Source organism: Pristiophorus japonicus, chromosome 9 (genome assembly GCF_044704955.1).
Source record: "Pristiophorus japonicus isolate sPriJap1 chromosome 9, sPriJap1.hap1, whole genome shotgun sequence".
Classification (NCBI taxonomy): domain Eukaryota; kingdom Metazoa; phylum Chordata; class Chondrichthyes; family Pristiophoridae; genus Pristiophorus; species Pristiophorus japonicus.
This window is the reverse complement of record NC_091985.1, coordinates 109811404-109825980: the sequence shown is the minus strand read 5'-3', so window position 1 is coordinate 109825980 and position 14577 is coordinate 109811404. Positions and strand designations below refer to the sequence as shown.

Sequence of the window (14577 nt, the reverse complement as noted above, 5' to 3'; positions counted from 1 at the left end):
AAAAGTAAGAAGTGATACATTTTGGTAGAAAGAATGAGGAGAGGCAATATAAACTAAAGGGTACAATCCTAAAGTGGGTGGATGAACAGAGAGACCTGAGGGTATATGTGCACAAATCATTGAAAGTGGCAGGGCAGGTTGAGAAAGCAGTTAAAAAAGCTAACAGGATCCTGGGCTTCAGTAATTGAGGTATAGAGAACAAAAGCGTGGAAACTATGATGAACCTGTATAAAATACTGGTTCGGCCTCAACTGGAGTATTGTGTCCAATTTTGGACACCGCACTTTAGGAAGGATGTGAAGACCTTAGAGAGGATGCAGAAAAGATTTACGAGAATGGTTCCAGGGATGAGGGACTTCAGTTACGTGGATAGACTGGAGAAGTTGTGGTTGTTCTCCTTACATAGAAAATAGGTGCAGGAGTAGGCCATTCGGCCCTTCGAGCCTGCACCATCATTCAATAAGATCATGGCTGATCATTCACCTCAGTGCCCCTTTCCTGCTTTATCTCCATACCCCTTGAACCCTTTAGCCATAATGGCCACATCTAACTCCCTCTTGAATATATCCAACGAACTTGCATCAACAACTCTCTGCAGTAGGGAATTGCACAGATTAACAACTCTGAGTGAAGAAGTTTCTCCTCATCTCGGTCCTAAATGGCTTACCCCTTATCCTTAGACTGTGTCCCCTGGCTCTGGACTTCCCCAGCATCGGGAACATTCTTCCTGCATCTAACCTGTCTAGTCCCGTCAGAATTTTATATGTTCCTATGAGATCCCCTCTCATCCTTCTAAATTCCAGCGAATAAAGGCCCAGTCGATCCAGTCTCTCCTCATCTGTCAGTCCAGCCATCCCGGGAATCAGTCTGGTGAACCTTTGCTGCACTCCTTCAGATTAGGAGACCAAAACTCAACACAATATTCCAAATGAGGCCTCACCAAGGCCCTGTACAACTGCAGCAAGACCTCCCTGCTCCTATACGCAAAACCCCTAGCTATGAAGGCCAACATACCATTTGCCTTCTTCACCGCCTGCTGTACCTGCATGCCAACTTTCAATGACTGATGTACCATGACACCCAGGTCTCATTGCACCTCCCCTTTTTCTAATCTGCCGCCATTCGGATAATATTCTGCCTTCGTGTTTTTGTCCCCAAAGTGGATAACCTCACATTTATCCACATTATACGGCATCTGCCATGCATTTGCCAACTCACCTAACCTGTCCAAGTCACCCTGCAGCCTTTCAGCATCCTCCTCACAGCTCACACCGCCACCCAGCTTCGTGTCATCTGTAAACTTGGAGATATTACTCTCAATTCCTTCATCTAAATCATGAATGTATATTGTAAATAGCTGGGGTCCCAGCACTGAGCCCTGCGGCACCCCACTAGTCACTGCCTGCCATTCTGAAAAGGACCCGTTTATCCCTACTCTCTGCTTCCTGTCTGCCAACCAGTTCTCTATCCACGTCAGTACATTACCCCCTAATACCATGTGCTTTAATTTTGCGCACCAATCTCTTGTGTGGGACCTTGTCAAAAGCCTTTTGAAAGTCCAAATACACCTTAGAGCAGAGAAGATTGAGAGGAGATTTGATAGAGGTGTTCAAAATCATGAGGGGTCGAGACAGAGTAGATAAAGAGAAACTGTTCCCATTGGCGGAAGGGTCGAGAGCAGAGGACACAGATTTAAGGTGATTGGCAAAAGAACCAAAGGCGACATAAGAAAAAACATTTTTACACAGCGACTGGTTAGGATCTGGAATGTCCTGCCTGCAAGGATGGTGGAGGCAGATTCAATCACTGCTTTCAAAAGAGAATTGGATAAGTACCTGAAAGAAAACAAATTGCAGGGCTACAGGGAAAGGGCGGGGAGTGGGACTAGTTGAGGTGCTCTTGCAGAGTCGGCACGGCTTCTTCCGTGTTGTAACCTTTTCTATGTTTTGTGCTCGTGATCACTACCCAATGAACTTTGCTAGTGCACACATGAAATCTGGGTGAGTGCAGGTTTGGGCTTAGCTGTGGTAAAACAGCATATCAACATTTACTATCCTGACTCACACATGTAAACTGGCCCTTGGGCTAGGCGCCAGACTGGCCAATATCCGAGGAACCATACTCCAAGCAAGGAATTGTCTTCTGAGGAGAAAGGGATAAAAATCTGCAGAAAAAGGAGGCAAATAGACAATTCTCATATTTTTAGGTCAATAAAATTATGTTGCAGACACAATAAGGTAGCAAATTTGCTAAGCGTTGGGAGTCTTCACACAAGTTCATTTTCTGTGCCTCTTCCTTTCACTTTGAAAGAAAACTCTTGTGTGTGTACTATACTCTTAAAAATGCCAGTGAATTGTCAGAATTCAAACATTTACTTCATTATGCCTCTATAAAACAAAGTGTCTCTTTTTTTCAGAAAAAAACATGCGCTTTTCAAAAATATAATTCTCCCCACTTTAAAAGTACATTACCTGAGGAGCTGTTCACCATGTTAGATGCCATGTTGTAAGAAGTATTCTGAGGGTTCATCATTACAGAGCTGTTGTTCATAGACTGGCTGTAGGGGGAGCTGGAGCCCATCACAGCACTTTGGGTCATGCCAGTATATCCAGCTTGCCTAAAAAAGAGACAGCGTACATAGTTGTTTGCATAAACATGACACAGATTTACTAAGAATGCAAAACAAATGACAGGTAGAAACTTGACAGCAGGAGCATGCTCTGTGATCAGTTATGTGGGGGAAGACTCCAGGATTGGAGACAAATGCTGGATTAAAAGCAAGTGTGGAACACCAAAGAGGGGCAAGGAGAAAGAGAAAGAATGAAAAAAAAGTCAAGTGTTAAGCAACAGCAAGCACAACACTGGGACAGCATTAGTTCAAATAAACTGATTGCCATTAAGCCTACTACACATCACTCATAATACTAGTGGCAGATTTCAGACACATTTACACCACAGAATTACCAGAACCATCACAAACTGCATGGGTTTGATTATTAAGGAGCATTTTCTATTTATGTCCCAGTACATGGTATTGTAATGTATATATATATATATATATATATATATATATGACTATCCATGTGAAAGTATTCTCTAAGGTATACAGAACATTGATAATCCAAATGCCACTAGTCCACAAAGTCAGTCACCTAAACGGATCATGGCTTTCAAAAAGCACTTGCTATTGTTAAGAGCATTGGTGCAGTCTTCTGTCAAGTTTACTTTACTTTGTAGTTGTAAAATGTACAATAACCATTTATAAGTAAAATTCCTCTAGAACTTAGAACAGGACCTACAAATTTAGCTAAGAAAAAATGATAATGGAAATGTGACTGCTGCAATGCCTAATGAGACAACAAGAAATCACATTTAATAATCAGAATTAAAATCAGCAACAGTAGCTGGAATGAAGTAAGGAAAGAGAAATAGAATTAACAAACAGCATTAGAGGAATGGAACACACTGCTGTCAGCTGGTTCCCTGCTCTGCTCCTTCAGCTCTGCAATATTTAAGGGTGCATTAATTTGCAACACCTAAAGCTTTGATTGGGCCCCCTTGATGACAAGTCCTGATTGCTGGGTGTGTCTTAGCCCCTCGGTGGCTAAGACACACCCAGCTGTTTCTCTTTGCAAAGTGTAATTTGAGTCATTCTGACTGCCAACTCCAGACAGAACAGAGCTCACTTGGAATAGACAGGGCTCACTCTCATGGGTTAAGACCTTCTCCCACCCCTCAAAGAAGTTCCTGTCCCCATCCCCCAAGTTCTTGACCTTCCCCCCCAGCACAAGTTCCTGAACTCCCTGCCCAAGTTCCTGACTCTCTTCCCCCACCGTCACCCCAGGTTCCTGGCCTTCTCCCCCTGCCCAAGTTCATCCCCCACGGATTCATGACCTACTCACCCCCCTCCTGGCCATAGATGGGGCATTGTATGCAGGTCACGGATTGTTAACAGGTTTATTGGGTATGAAGTGAATAGTGACAGTGCTGTGACATTTTGTCCAGTCTTACCATCTGGATCACATTCTCGCTCTCAACCTCCCCTTTAGACCTGGATCACGTTCTTCTGCCATCCTCACTGCACTCTCGATACTCTTTATTCCCCCCTCCCCACCCCCTCCGATTCCTTTGATCTCCCCCTCCATCCCTCTCTCTCCCTCCCTATGATACGCCCCTCTTTCTCTCCCTCCCACAAATGTCCCTCTCTCCCTCCCTCTAGTCTCCCTCTCCCCCCCCCACATCGCTCTCTCTGTCTCCCCCCTTTCTCTCTCTCTGTCTCCCCCCCCCTTTCTCTCTCTCTCCCCCGTCCCCTCTCTCTCCCTCTTCTCTCCCCTTCCCCTTTCTCCCTCCCGCCCCCCCTCTCTCTCCCTCCCCTCTCTCTCCCCCCCACCCCCATCTCTGTCTCTCTCCCCCCACCACCCTCTGTCTCTCTCCCCCCACCCCTCTCTCTGTCTCTCCCCCCCACCCCCCTCTCTGTCTCTCTCCCCCTATCTCTCTCTGTCTCTACCCCACTCTCTCTCTCTCTCTCCCCCTCTGTCTCTCTCCCCCCTCCCTCTCTCCCCTACCCCTCCCTCTCTCTGTCTCTCCCCCCCTCTCTGTCTCTCCCCTACCCCTCCCTCTCTGTCTGTCTCTCCCCTACCCCTCTCTCTCTCCCCCTCCCTCTCGTCTGTCTCTCCCCCCCTCCCTCTCTCTCTCCCCACCCCTCCCTCTCTCTCTCTCGCTGTCTCTTCCCCCCTCCCTCTCTCTCCCTCTCTCTCTCTGTCTGTCTCTGCCCCCCTCCCTCTCTCTCTCTGTCTCTGCCCCCCTCCCTCTCTCTGTCTCTCCCCCCCCCCCTCTGTCTCTCTCTCTTCCCCCTCCCTCTGTCTCTCTCTCTTCCCCCTCCCTCTGTCTCTCTCTCTTCCCCCTCCCTCTCTCTCTCTCTCTCTCTCTCTCCCACCATCTCTCTCTGTCTCTCTCCCCGTCTCTACCCCTCTGTCTCTCTCCCCCCTCCCTCTCTCTCTCTCTCTCCCCCCTACCCCTCCCTCTCTCTGTCTCTCCCCCCCCTCTCTGTCTCTCCCCTACCCCTCTCTCTCGTGTCTCTTCCCCCCTCCCTCTCTCTCTCCCCCCCTCCCTCTCTCTCCCCCCTCCCTCTCTCTCCCCCCTCCCTCTCTCTCTCTCTGTCTCCCCCCCCTCTCTCTCTGTCTCCCCCCCCTCTCTCTCTCTTCCCCCCCTCTCTCTCTCTTCCCCCCCCCTCTCTCTGTCTGTCTCTTCCCCCCCTCTCTCTGTCTGTCTCCCCCGCCCCTCTCTCTGTCTGTCTCCCCCCCTCTCTCTCTCTCTGTCCCCACCCCCCTCTCTCTCTCTCTCCTACCCCGCCCCTCTCTCTCTCCTCTCTCTTCTCTCCCCCCCACCCCTCTCTCTCTCTCTCTCTCTCTTTCTCTCCCTCTCTTCCCCCCCCCCCCCTCTCTTCCCCCACCCCCCCCTCCACCCCACTCTCTCTCTCTCTCTCCCCAGTGTCAGCTGTGGCTCAGTGGGTAGCCTCTGAGTCAGAAGATTGTGGGTTCAAGTCCCACTCCAGGGATTTGAGCACTAAAATCTAGGCTAACACTCCAGTGCAGTGCTGAGGGAGTGCTGCACTGTTGGAGGTGCCGTCTTTCGGATGAGACGTTAAACCGAGGCCCTGTCTGCTCTCTCAGGTGGACGTAAAAGATAATATAACACTATTTCAAAGAAGAGCAGGGGAGTTATCCGCGATGTCCTGGCCAATATTTATCCCTCAAACAACATAACAAAAACAGATTATATGGTCACTATCACATTGCGGTTTGTTGGAGTTTGCTTGTGCGCAAGTTGGCTGCTGCGTTTCCCACATTACAACAGTGACTACACTCCAAAAGTACTTTATTGGCTGTAAAGCGCTTTGAGACGTCCGGTAGTCGTGAACGACGCTATATAAATCCAAGTCTTTCTTTCCCCATCTCTCTCTTTCTCTCTCCTCCTCCCCCTCTCTCTTCCGCGCCCCCCCCCCCCCCCGTCTCCACCCCTCTCTCTCTCTCCGATCCCCCATTTCTCCCCTTTTGATCCAAGTTTCCCCTGACCTTGATTTATGAAGCTGAACAAAGCGTGGGCCACGCTGCACTGTGGGGTACTGCGCATGTGCGGCCAGACCTCGATGCCAGCGCATATGCGCAGAAGGTGATGGGGTGCGCATGCGCAATAGGGGCGGGTCCTACTGCATGTGCAGAAGGACACAAAAATTTTCATGCAGTTAAGCACTTTGAATATTTAAATGCCGACTCTCCCTCTCAATACGCTAGGTCTGACTCCCTGTGCTGATTTTAAGCAGTGATAGTGACAATGACTGTGCTTAAAATTCAAAACTTAAACAGCTATTCACATTACTCTGTTTTCTTTACAGCCAACAGTATCCCATAAATTAAATTCCACATCGAGTCATTTATTGAACAATCTGCTGGTCCAAATTTTGTTTGGTCCTGAATTGTTCAGATTAGCAGTGTTCCACTGTACAAGATAAAACACCTGTGCTCTTTTGTGTTTCGGGCACTAAAATATGTCATTTATTATCCTAGAAATGCCTTTATCTGTTCACCTTGAGCAAAGATTTTAAGAGTAATCCAGCAGCTCCATAAATGGAGATTCTCAAACCAGCTTCAATACAGTTACAAAGTTTGTTGTATAATACACAGCCAAAACGAACAAAGGTGAATGTATCAATGAGTGTTTCAGCCTGAACTGCCATGATCTCAAGATGGCAGACATGTACGATCTTGTACTTCTTGGTAGCTTCTATTTAAGGGACATCTTGCTGCCCAAGGCACACTCCAATTCTGTATTTGCACAAGAGCAGTTATTTTAAGCAGATCTCTAACGATGGTACAGACAGATGACATTAAGTCTTCCCTTTCTGGGTTGCTTTTGGAAGTATGGATAAAAACCCTCTTCCTACACAGTGTTGGTGCAGCAACCACCCTTCTCCCATCCTTCCAAATTAATTTTTTCCGAGACTATGTCAATGTAGTCAGATGTTCCCTCAATGGCCCAACTGGTTGCTGATGTCAGTCAGCACAGTAGTTGGGATGCTACAAGTGACCTCAGCACACCTGCACTAGGAAGGAAGAAAATCAGGGCTCCTGCTACTCATGTCACTGCGGCCCAGTGATCCCTCCTGAAAAGTGTCCGTGTACGAGTCTGAATTTAAAAAAAATAATGAATGTTTTGGCAAGGCCAGGATTAAGTTCAGCTATGATGCCCTTCAAAGTTGAATAAGCCTGTCAAGACTCACTGTCTAACTCACTAGTAAAGAATGGCAATTGGGGAGAAACAGTTACCTATTACAGAGGCGAACCATTCTGTTTGGTGGCACAGTTGAAAACAAGTGAATCCATATTTTACTCAGTCTTTCCTTATAGAAACATAGGGGTTGCTAGACGGAAAAAGACCACGGGCCATCGAGTTCACCTTCACAGAATGTATAAACATAAAAGTGAATCAGAAAGTGGGGTCAAAGAAGGAAAAAAAAGGGTAAAAATTTTTTTTAAAGCTCTTTATCTGAATGCACGCAGCATTCGTAACAAAATAGATGAGTTGACGGCACAAATAGTTATAAATGGGTATGATCTGATAACCATTAAAGAGATGTGGTTGCAAGGCGACCTAGGCTGGGAACTAAATATTCAGGGGTATTTGACAATTCGGAAGGACAGATGGAAAGGAAAAGGAGCTGGCTCTGTTAGTAAAAGATGAGATCAGTGCGTTAGTGAGAAACGATATTGGCTCAGAAGATCAAGATGTTGAATCAGTTTGGGTGGAGATAAGGAATAATAAGGGGAAAAGTTACCGGTGGGCGTAGTCTATAGGCCCCCCAATAGTAGCTACACTATTGGAGAAGTAGAAATCAAGAAATAATGGAGGCTTGTAATAAAGGAACGGCAATAATCATGGGTGATTTTAACCTCCATATTGATTGGACAAAGCAAATTGGCCGGGGTAGCCTTGAGGAAGAGTTCATAGAGTGTATCCAGGATAGTGCAATCAAGCAGATGCAGCATGGATTCATGAAGGGGAAATCATGTTTAACTAATTTACTGGAATTCTTTGAGGATATAACGAGCATGGTGGATAGAGGTGTACCGATGGATGTGGTGTATTTAGATTTTCAAAAGACATTCGATAAGGTGCCACACAAAAGGTTACTGCAGAAGATAAAGGTACGCGGAGTCAGTGGAAATGTATTAGCATGGATCGAGAATTGGCTGGCTAACAGAAAGCAGAGAGTTGGGATAAATGGATCCTTTTCGGGTTGGAAATCAGTGGTTAGTGGTGTGCCACAGGGATCGGTGCTGGGACCACAACTGTTTACAATATACATAGATGACCTGGAAGAGGGGACGGAGTGTAGTGTAACAAAATTTGCAGATGACACAAAGATTAGTGGGAAAGCGGGTTGTGTAGAGGACACAGAGAGGCTGCAAAGAGATTTAGATAGGTTAAGTGAATGGGCTAAGGTTTGGCAGATGGAATACAATGTCGGAAAGTGTGAGGTCATCCACCTTGGGAAAAAAAAAACAGTAAAAGGGAATATTATTTGAATGGGGAGAAATTACAACATGCTGCAGTGCAGAGGGACCTGGGGGTCCTTGTGCATGAATCCCGAAAAGTTAGTTTGCAGGTGCAGCAGGTAATCAGGAAGGCGAATGGAATGTTGGCCTTCATTGCGAGAGGGATGGAGTACAAAAGCAGGGAGGTCTTTCTGCAACTGTATAGGGTATTGGTGAGGCCGCACCTGGAGTACTGCGTGCAGTTTTGGTCACCTTACTTAAGGAAGGATATACTAGCTTTGGAGGGGGCACAGAGACGATTCACTAGGCTGATTCCGGAGATGAGAGGGTTATCTTATGATGATAGATTGAGTAGACTGGGTCTTTACTCGTTGGAGTTCAGAAGGATGAGGGGTGATCTTATAGAAACATTTAAAATAATGAAAGGGATAGACAAGATAGAGGCAGAGAGGTTGTTTCCACTGGTCGAGGAGACTAGAACTAGGGGGCACAGCCTCAAAATACGGGGGGAGCCAATTTAAAACTGAGTTGAGAGGAATTTCTTCTCCCAGAGGGTTGTGAATCTGTGGAATTCTCTGCCCAAGGAAGCAGTTGAGGCTAGCTCATTGAATGTATTCAAGTCACAGATAGATAGATTTTTAACCAATAAGGGAATTAAGGGTTATGGGGAGCGGGTAAGTGGAGCTGAGTCCACGGCCAGATCAGCCATGATCTTGTTGAATGGCGGAGCAGGCTCGAGGGGCTAGATGGCCTACTCCTGTTCCTAATTCTTATGTTCTTATGTTCTTATAGTTTCCTTGAACAGTACGTTGCGGAACCAACCAGGAAGCAGGCTATCTTAGATCTGGTACTGTGTAATGAGACAGGATTAATAAACAATCTTCTCGTAAAGATTGAGTGACCATAATATGGTTGAATTTCAAATTCAGTTGGAGGTTGAGAAAGTTGGATCTCTAACCAGTGTCCTAAGCTTAACTAAAGACTACAAAGGTGATATGTCCTTACGATACAGTACAAATGCACACGAGGCCCATACTTGAGAGAAGGTCACTCTGTGTCCAGTAACCTTTATTCCAGCACTGAAATGATGAAGGTGGGTGGAGCTTCCCCTTTTATACCTGAAAGTCCAGTTTGGAGTGTCTCCCACAAGTTCACCACCTCGTGGTCAGTGTTCTCACAGTGTACAACTTAGGTCAGTTTATACATGGATTCCAATGACAGTTGAATACATGACAAAAGGTATGAAGGCAGTGTTGGCATCCTAGGGTCTTCAAGGAAGTGGCTGCAGAGGTAGTGGATGCATTGGTTATAATCTACCAAAATTCCCTGGATTCTGGGGAGGTCCCAGTGGATTAGAAAACCGCAAATGTCAACCTCTATTTAAAAAAGGAGGAAGACAGATAGCAGGAAACTATAGACCGGTTAGCCTAACATCTGTCATTGGGAAAATGCTGGAGTCCATTATTAAGGAAGCAATAGCGGGACATTTAAAAAAGCTTCATTTAATCAAGCAAAGTCTGCATGGTTTTCTGAAAGGGAAATCATTTTGACAAATTTGCTAGAGTTCTTTGAGGATGTAACAAGAAGGGTGGATAAGGGGGAACCAGTGGATGTGGTGTATTTGGATTTCTGGAAGGCATTCGCTAAGGTGTCACATAAAAGGTTACTGCACAAGATAAAAGTTCACAGGGTTGGGGGTAATATATTAGCATGGATTGAGGATTGGTTAACTAACCGAAAACAGAGAGTTGGGATAAATAGGTCATTTTCCAGTTGGCAAACAGTAACTAGTGGGGTGCTGCAGGGATTGGTGCTGGGGCCTCAACTATTTACAATCTATATTAATGACTTGGATGAAGGGACCGAGTGTAATGTAGCCAAGTTTACTGATGATACAAAGATGGGTGGAAAAGCAAATTATGAGGAAGACATTAAAAATCTGCAAAGGGATATAGACCGGCTAAGTGAATGGGCAAAAATTTGGCAGATGGAGTATAATGTGGGAAAATGTAGGAAAATGTGAGGATATCCACTTTGGCAGAAAACAATAGACAAGCAAATTATAATTTAAATGGAGAAAAATTGCAAAGTGCTGCAGTACCGAGGGACCTGGGGGTCCTTGTACATGAAACACAAAAAGTTAGTATGCAGGTACAGCAAGTGATCAGGAAGGCAAATGGAATGTTGGCCTTTATTGCAAGGGGGATAGAGTATAAAAGCAGAGAAGTCCTGCTACAACTGTACAGGGTATTGGTGAGGTCACACCTGGAGTACCGCATGCAGTTTTGGTCTCCGTATTTAAGGAAGGATATACTTGCATTGGAGGTAGTTCAGAGAAGGTTCACTAGGTTGATTCTGGAGATGTGGGGGTTGACTTATGAAGATAGGTTGAGTAGGTTGGGCCTCTACTTCAGAAGAATGAGAGGCGATCTTATCGAAACATATAAGATAATGAGGGGGCTCGACAAGGTGGATGCAGAGAGTATATTTCCACTCACAGGGGAAACTAAATCTAGGGGACATAATCTCAGAATAAGGGGCTGCCCATTTAAAACTGAGATGAGGAGGAATTTCTTCTCTCAGAGGGTTGTAAATATATGGAATTCTTTGCCCCAGAGAGCTGTGGAGGCTGGGTCATTGACTATATTTAAGGTGGAGATACAGATTTTTGAGCGATAAGGGAGTAAAGGGTTATGGGGAACGGGCAGGGAAGTGGAACTGAGTCCATAATCAGATCAGCCATGATCTTATTAAATGGCAAAAGCAGGCTTGAGGGGTCAAATGGCCTACTCCTGCTCCTATTTCTTGTGTTCTACCAACCTGGTAGCCACATGATACAACAATAATGGAGTTGTTGACTAAGCATGACAATCAATATACATCAATTAGTTTACAGCAGACCAGACATGACTAAAGGAAAACCCCAGTGATAGAAAGCTTTGGAAGCCTTAGGGCCCAAAGTCACCTGCTCCACCCAAATATGCTACACTTGCTAAACATCAGGTCTCAAATTACTCATATACTGTATCCCAAAATTTTATTTTCTGAAAGAAATCCATCTAATTTGTATTTGAATGAATCAATACTGACTGCCTTCCTCCGTCTCCCTCGGGAGCCTCTTCCATACATTGACTGCTCACTCACTGAAATAAATGGACCTGAATTTGCGGTCGGAGACGTCTCACGGGGAAATGCCTCCGATCCGCAAATAAAATCCATGCCTATGTTCTGTCTGGGGATTCACGGAGACTCGCACTCCTCGGCTTCAACGCGTAGACATGAGTAGAGGCCCACGTATCTCAGGGGCACATACGGTTCGCAAGTGCCCAGGGATCACATGGGCCGGTCCAATCAATGAAAAAAGGGTTGCCCATTCATGCTTATGGGGATTATATAAAAAACATATTTACATACCAAATAAAAAAACATTACATATTTAAAATTAATAAAAAATACAATTTCATTAAACAAGTTAAAACAAAAATTAAATTTTTTGAAAAATAAGTGTAAACGTTTTAAAGGGGCTAAAAATAACCATTTTACAGGTGTTTTAATGTTTAAATAATTGAAAAAAAGTTATTTTTATATTCATTTGAACTCTTACAATGGTAAAAGCAGACCATACATCTGCTTTTACCAGGCATAAGAATTTCACGGACTATCACTGGGCAGTCGTTAGGCAAATAGCCCAACTCCCCGCCTGTGCCCTTTTCCCGGGGATGGCTACAGATCGCAAGTTCCGGGTTTTCGCTCATGCGCTTTGTGCGCAAAAAGCCGAAACTTGCTGCCCTTGTGGGCGCGTATGCACCTGTAGGCCCCAGAAAATACAGGCCAATGTTTCTGTGTTTTTCATTTCCCCTTAAAACCCACCTCTTTGACCAAGCTTTTGGTCATCAGCCGTAAGCTCTTATGTGGTTCGACGTCAAATGTATTTGTTTTGTCTTATAACACTCCTGTGAAGTGCCTTGGGACATTTTACTACGTTAAAGGCACTATGTAAACACGTTGCTATTATTATAGAGGTGTTCAAAATCAGGAATAGTTTTGATTGAGTAATTAAGGAGAAACTGTTTCCAGTGACATAGTAGGTAAAAGAACTCAAGTTGTTATGATCTGGAATGCTCTGCCTGAAAGGGTGGTGGAAGCAGATTCAATAATAATTCAAATGGAAATGGATAAATACTTGAAGGGAAACAATTTACAGGGCTACGGGGAAAGAGCAGGGAGCGTGATTAATTGGAGAGCTCTACTAAAGAGCCTCCTGCTGTGCTGTATCATTCTATGATTCTATGATTGTCAAAATTTCATAGAATCTCAGAAATTTGCAGCACAGAAGGAGGCCATTCTGCCCATCGTGTTTGTGGCGGCAACAGACATATGGTTACAAATGTTGTCACATCTTGAAGAAACAAAATAATTTTTGTTGAACACACAAAAGTGTAAGAGAACAAAAATAGGGATTATTATTCGGAAAATGTGAAACAATGTTGGTCCATGCCAGTCTTGTGTAAGAACTTGAAAGTGTTCTGACTGTATAACAAGGTACTTTTTCATGCTTTACCACCAGACTTCCAAAATAAATCAAAGGCAGCTTTTACTAACAATACCATTCAAAGTTATAGCAATGTAGATACAGGTTAATCCTAAAACAAATTAAGACAATACACTGGGTTGGGGGGGAAAAAGCATACTTTTTTAAAGCCATGCTTTCTAGATTTGAATAATCAGGTGAAGCACATTTAGTTTCACTTCGTGCATATCTGCTAGTGTTGTGAAGTGTAGAGTTGTTGAAAAATACAAATTGTCCCCTCATTTATTTCAATAGAAGTCTCTTTTGGTTATGCGTATAATGAGGAGAGTAATTTTCTGTTGTGGATACAGTTGTGCAGTCCCACCCTATTCCCATTACTGTGGATATCAATCTTAACCTTGCACTAGACTCAAACAACCCGAAAGTGTTCCATTCCTGTAAATAAAACCCAGCTTTGTTTGTAAATAACTAAGCTTTTGATTTCTTGCATGTGTTATATGTACTCATTTAGGTGCACGTATTCTTAATATGTATTAAATGTTGAGGAAAGAATTACACAGTTACAAAAGTACAACTATCATATTCCAAAATTTTGAAAATATGAGTTAGTTTTATTTTTTTTTTAAAACAAATTTTCTTTAAAAAAAAACTTAAACAAAATATGGTTAATATGCTGAATAGAAGTTGTTTCCCCCAGAGTGTAAACAATAATCAAATCCTTTGCTTCCCTGAATAATTGGAAACAAAACACTTCACACCAACTGTGTTGGAAATCTTTCATCTGTGAAGAGAAAGGCCCCAGTAAAGTCATGCCCAGAAAAACACAGGAGAAAGCAGGGAGAAGTGATTTTGCCCAGGGATGTAGGTCAGAATGCAGAAGAGCTATCCTGTTTAAGTTAATTAAGAATGCCCACTGATGTGGGGAAGTGTACTGTATTTACTATTTTACATTATTACTTGAAAATTGAAATAAGTGAAACCAATCACAATTGTTGCTCTGTACATTCACCTGATGTGAAATGAAGCAATTTAAAGACTCACCTCACCAAGTGTTTGCTCGATCTGCCTTCAGAGATAATTAATACACATTCAAAAGACAGAAATGTACACTCCATGTCACAATAGAGTACTATTGTTAAATCCTTCCGTTATTTTATCATTCAAGTAGCTGTATGGCACCATGCATCAACTCCCATAAAAGTAAGATACTCAGACTGTTACGGGAGCAACTAATGCCACTGAAACTGAGAAAGTATCTATGGCAAATTTGTAACAACAATGTATAGCGTGTAAGGCGAAGCAGAGGCATAATTGTGCTCAGCTTCCATAAAGTATGATGCATTTTAACAATATTTAAGAGAAAATATTACAACTCCTGGATTATCACTGTCTAGTGGGATGGTCAAAATCTTGGAATTGCTTACTCAATAAATACTATGGCGTGAGTAGTATCAGCACAAGGACATTAGCAGTTCAAGGAGAAGTCCCACG

At 44.1% G+C, this 14577-nt stretch overlaps 1 protein-coding gene across 7 annotated transcripts in view; it reads right to left on the bottom strand.

Moving 5' to 3' along the window:
- arid1b (AT-rich interactive domain 1B) overlaps nucleotides 1-14577 on the bottom strand; it is a 646010-nt gene that overhangs the window by 99694 nt on the left and 531739 nt on the right. For all 7 annotated transcript variants that reach the window (XM_070889678.1, XM_070889679.1, XM_070889680.1 and 4 more), the window contains one exon: nucleotides 2472-2617. In XM_070889678.1, the coding sequence (XP_070745779.1) occupies nucleotides 2472-2617 (146 nt within the window). The remainder of the gene's footprint in view (nucleotides 1-2471; nucleotides 2618-14577) is intronic.